The following is a 3,212-nucleotide window of genomic DNA, read 5'->3' as shown; positions in this document are numbered from 1 at the left end:
TACTCATTTATTTTTGAATTTGGAAACTCCTAAAGGTAATAAAAAATGTGAGATAACTCTTTCCACTGCATTTCCAGGAAAATACAAGCTCAGTAGAGCTGCCAAAATGTATTTTGTCAGCAAAAATAGTTTGAACAATTTCTAACAAAAAAATGATTGTACAGGAGAAAAAACTAGTATCCATCGATTCTCACAAGATTAACCAATATAGACCACAATGCATTGCGGCTAAGCAATTTCGAACAAAAAAAAAACATGTTTAAATGTAATTTTTGAAAAAGCATCCACATTTTCGCCATCAGAACACAATGGAGTCATAAACATAGTGAAAAGGTCGTATTGATTCGATTTGACTTCGTGTAATCAATGAAGTCATATCCGGCGTTTGGAAAAATGAAAAAAAAGTAGTGAACATCGTGTCCGAATTCCTGTAAAATCCAAGGCACTATATAGTCCTGCACTATATAGTTTTTGAGTTAGAGGTTAGGGAGGATTTTGGACACAACCTATGCCTTCTTTGATTTGGGCTAAAAACTGTGAACGCTTTGAAAATAGAAAAATCTAAAGTTGGAGTAGGACTTTAATCCCTTGAAGTCCTCCCTTGCAATTAAACCTGCATATTAATCATTTAAGGTATTTAATCCAGAGCTGACTTGCTTTTTGTGCAAGTGTTGAATTAGGAACTCGATAGATAGAAAAAAAAATAAAATCAAAAAAACAAATCTCTCTCAATGGTATCAGGAATAAAACAAACGGCTCATTCCTATTAATCACACTAAGATTACCTGTAAAGTGTGTCCATAACAGTAAAGTAAGCCTCTTTTTTTATTATATTTGCATGTTAAACACAGATTAACTGCGTTTAACAGTTTTCATAATTTTAAACTGAAAGAAATAGCATCTTCAAAGCAGATCTACCTCAATATTCATACTTAAACCACATGTGTAGGCTTTGTAAACATTTTTATAAAAGTTTTTTTTTTTTTACTAAAATATTTAATATGTAATACTATATTAAAATTGTATCTATTTTTTCAATCTTTATTGAGAAGAATATTATTTGCACAAAACAGAAAAATGTAATATTAAATGTTAAGGTTGTCATACATAAATGATTAGGATCTCTTTTTGAACGACTGAAGTGTAAATATTTAAACCTTCTCGTTGATCCGGCTCATGTCCAGATCCTGTACTTTGGCGTTAAGGTCTCCCAGCCCGCGCTTGTTTGCAGCGTTTTTGCGGTTGAAGTCATCCCTCTTGGCGGCGATCAGGCGCTCTGTACGGCGGCGGGTGTCTGCAGACTGGCTGACCGTGCTGGGCCGCGTTATAGTCGATTCATTTGCTCGCCGCTCTGCGTCGCGAGACCTGTTGTAGGAGCTGCGGATGCTGTCATACGCACCTAGAAGGGGAAAAAAGAGATGAACTCTTTCTGACCGGAGGATAAAAACGACGCTCGACTGGACTTCTGGCTCACCGAGGAAGTTGGAGTTTTTGAGGATGTCAAGTTGGTGGTGCAGCTGCTCTGAGGTCAGGTTCAGTTCTTTGGCCTCCCTCTCCAGAGCGCTCAGCTCCTTGCTGGCCTCAGAGTTGCTGTCCTGAACTAGGGTTAGGTCTCCCTCTAGGCGGTTCAGGGTGTCGGTTGTTTCGCCGATTTGTGCTCTATGAGACACGAAGAAAGTTAAACATTTTCTCAAACTGGAGCTCTGAAGCTGAATGAAACAAAGAAAGGGCTACAGGGATGAAAGAGGAAGAATATGTTGTAAGATTTACTTTTTTTCTGGTTCTTCTCATTAGATTTTTTGAGTCAGAAACATTTTCTTTCTTTCTTTTTAGACAAAGTAAGCAGTGGAATCCAGCAGATTTACCTCAGATCTTCTATGAGTTCCATTAAAGTAGAGACGGCGGCGGCCGTGGCGTTGCGTTCGCTGACGATCCCCTGAGCTCGAGCCAGTTTCTCCTCCAGGTCTTTAAAGAGTTTCTCATAAGGCCCAATAAGTCCGGTGGTCTGAATCTCGTGGGCTTGCTCCGCCAGGGCCTGGGTCCGCACTGCCAGGTCCTGCAACGATGCCACATGTTTAAGGGTCAACGTTTAACGTCCACTGTCAGCCGCGTGTCAGAGCCGCACCTGCACAATCCGATCCCAGTCCCCAAAGCACTGGTGACAGGGCTGGCAGTTGGGGAATTGGCCGGAAAAGCCCCGAGCGCACTGGTCACAGCGGACCCCGGACACGCCCTGCTGGCAGACGCAGTGGCCGGTCGCTCGGTGGCACTGGGAGGTCTCGATCCCACGCCAGTCACAGTCACAAGCTGAGGAGCAGGAACAGCCAGAAAAGATTCACACTCACCTCTGCTCATTTGTAATCCTCAACAACAAAACATGAAAGAGGAAAACAAACGGAAGCTTCCCACCTCTGCAGAGTGTCCTGGGGTCTCCCCAGAAGTTCTCCTGACAGTCCCTGCACGTCTGACCTCCAAAGCCGTCCCGACATTGACACTGACCCGTAAACTGCACAGAAAAAAAACTTTTTTAAAACTCAAAACATGCAAAAAACAGCTAAAAATATGAGAGGAGACTGAAGAACCAGAACGGACATTCCTGAGCTCAGACAACTCTGGAAGAAGACCTGGGCATTTCTGGGCCAACCAAATTCAATAACAATCCACCCAATGCATTGTGGGTCTAATACCAGTTAGACACGTCAAGAAGATTTTGTGGGAGATCTGCTCAACTAGGAGAAACTGTGACATTGGACAGTTCCTCCTCTGAGGAGCAGATTTGCGCTACAAAAAGTACACAAACAGCAGCAGCAAAGCCTCTATGGACAAATGACCAGAGTCACTCTGTTTTAAATGTATTTTCCTTTGACGCAAAAACTTGTGGAGAAGTTTCTCAAAGCCGGATCATTCTGGGAGTGGAGCCTAGAACGAGGAGGCTTGAGAACCAGCATGAGAACGCCGGCTCAGGTTTTTAAAGGAAAATTTCATGTTAACCTGTTTTTATTCAACATGGATTCACACAAGTGGGGGTGAACCTGACAGATCTTTGTGGGTGAAGGGTGAAAATGTTGGCCAAAATAATCAGTGAAAACAATAGGGATGGGTACCAAAAGTATACGACAGTACTGCCACCATGTTACATTTTGGTGCTTTGCTTCAGTGCTTCACTTCTATCAGGTGTTTTTCCTCCAGTCAACTAAATAAGCATCTTTAAA

General features: G+C 42.4%; 1 protein-coding gene across 1 annotated transcript; it reads right to left on the bottom strand.

Moving 5' to 3' along the window:
- Window positions 1-1,157: 1,157 nt before the first annotated feature.
- LOC112138141 (laminin subunit beta-2) lies at window positions 1,158-2,506 on the bottom strand (the record flags this gene model as incomplete). Its single annotated transcript, XM_024260718.1, is given in 5 exon segments — window positions 1,158-1,399; window positions 1,475-1,659; window positions 1,866-2,056; window positions 2,126-2,307; window positions 2,410-2,506. Coding segments are annotated over 5 exon segments (897 nt in total), but the record flags the coding sequence as incomplete, so codon positions are not given.
- Between the last annotated feature and the right edge of the window lie 706 nt (window positions 2,507-3,212).

Source organism: Oryzias melastigma, unplaced genomic scaffold (genome assembly GCF_002922805.2).
Source record: "Oryzias melastigma strain HK-1 unplaced genomic scaffold, ASM292280v2 sc02339, whole genome shotgun sequence".
NCBI lineage: Eukaryota > Metazoa > Chordata > Actinopteri > Beloniformes > Adrianichthyidae > Oryzias > Oryzias melastigma.
Note: the sequence above shows the minus strand (reverse complement) of the source record. Positions and strands in the feature narration are given on the sequence as shown.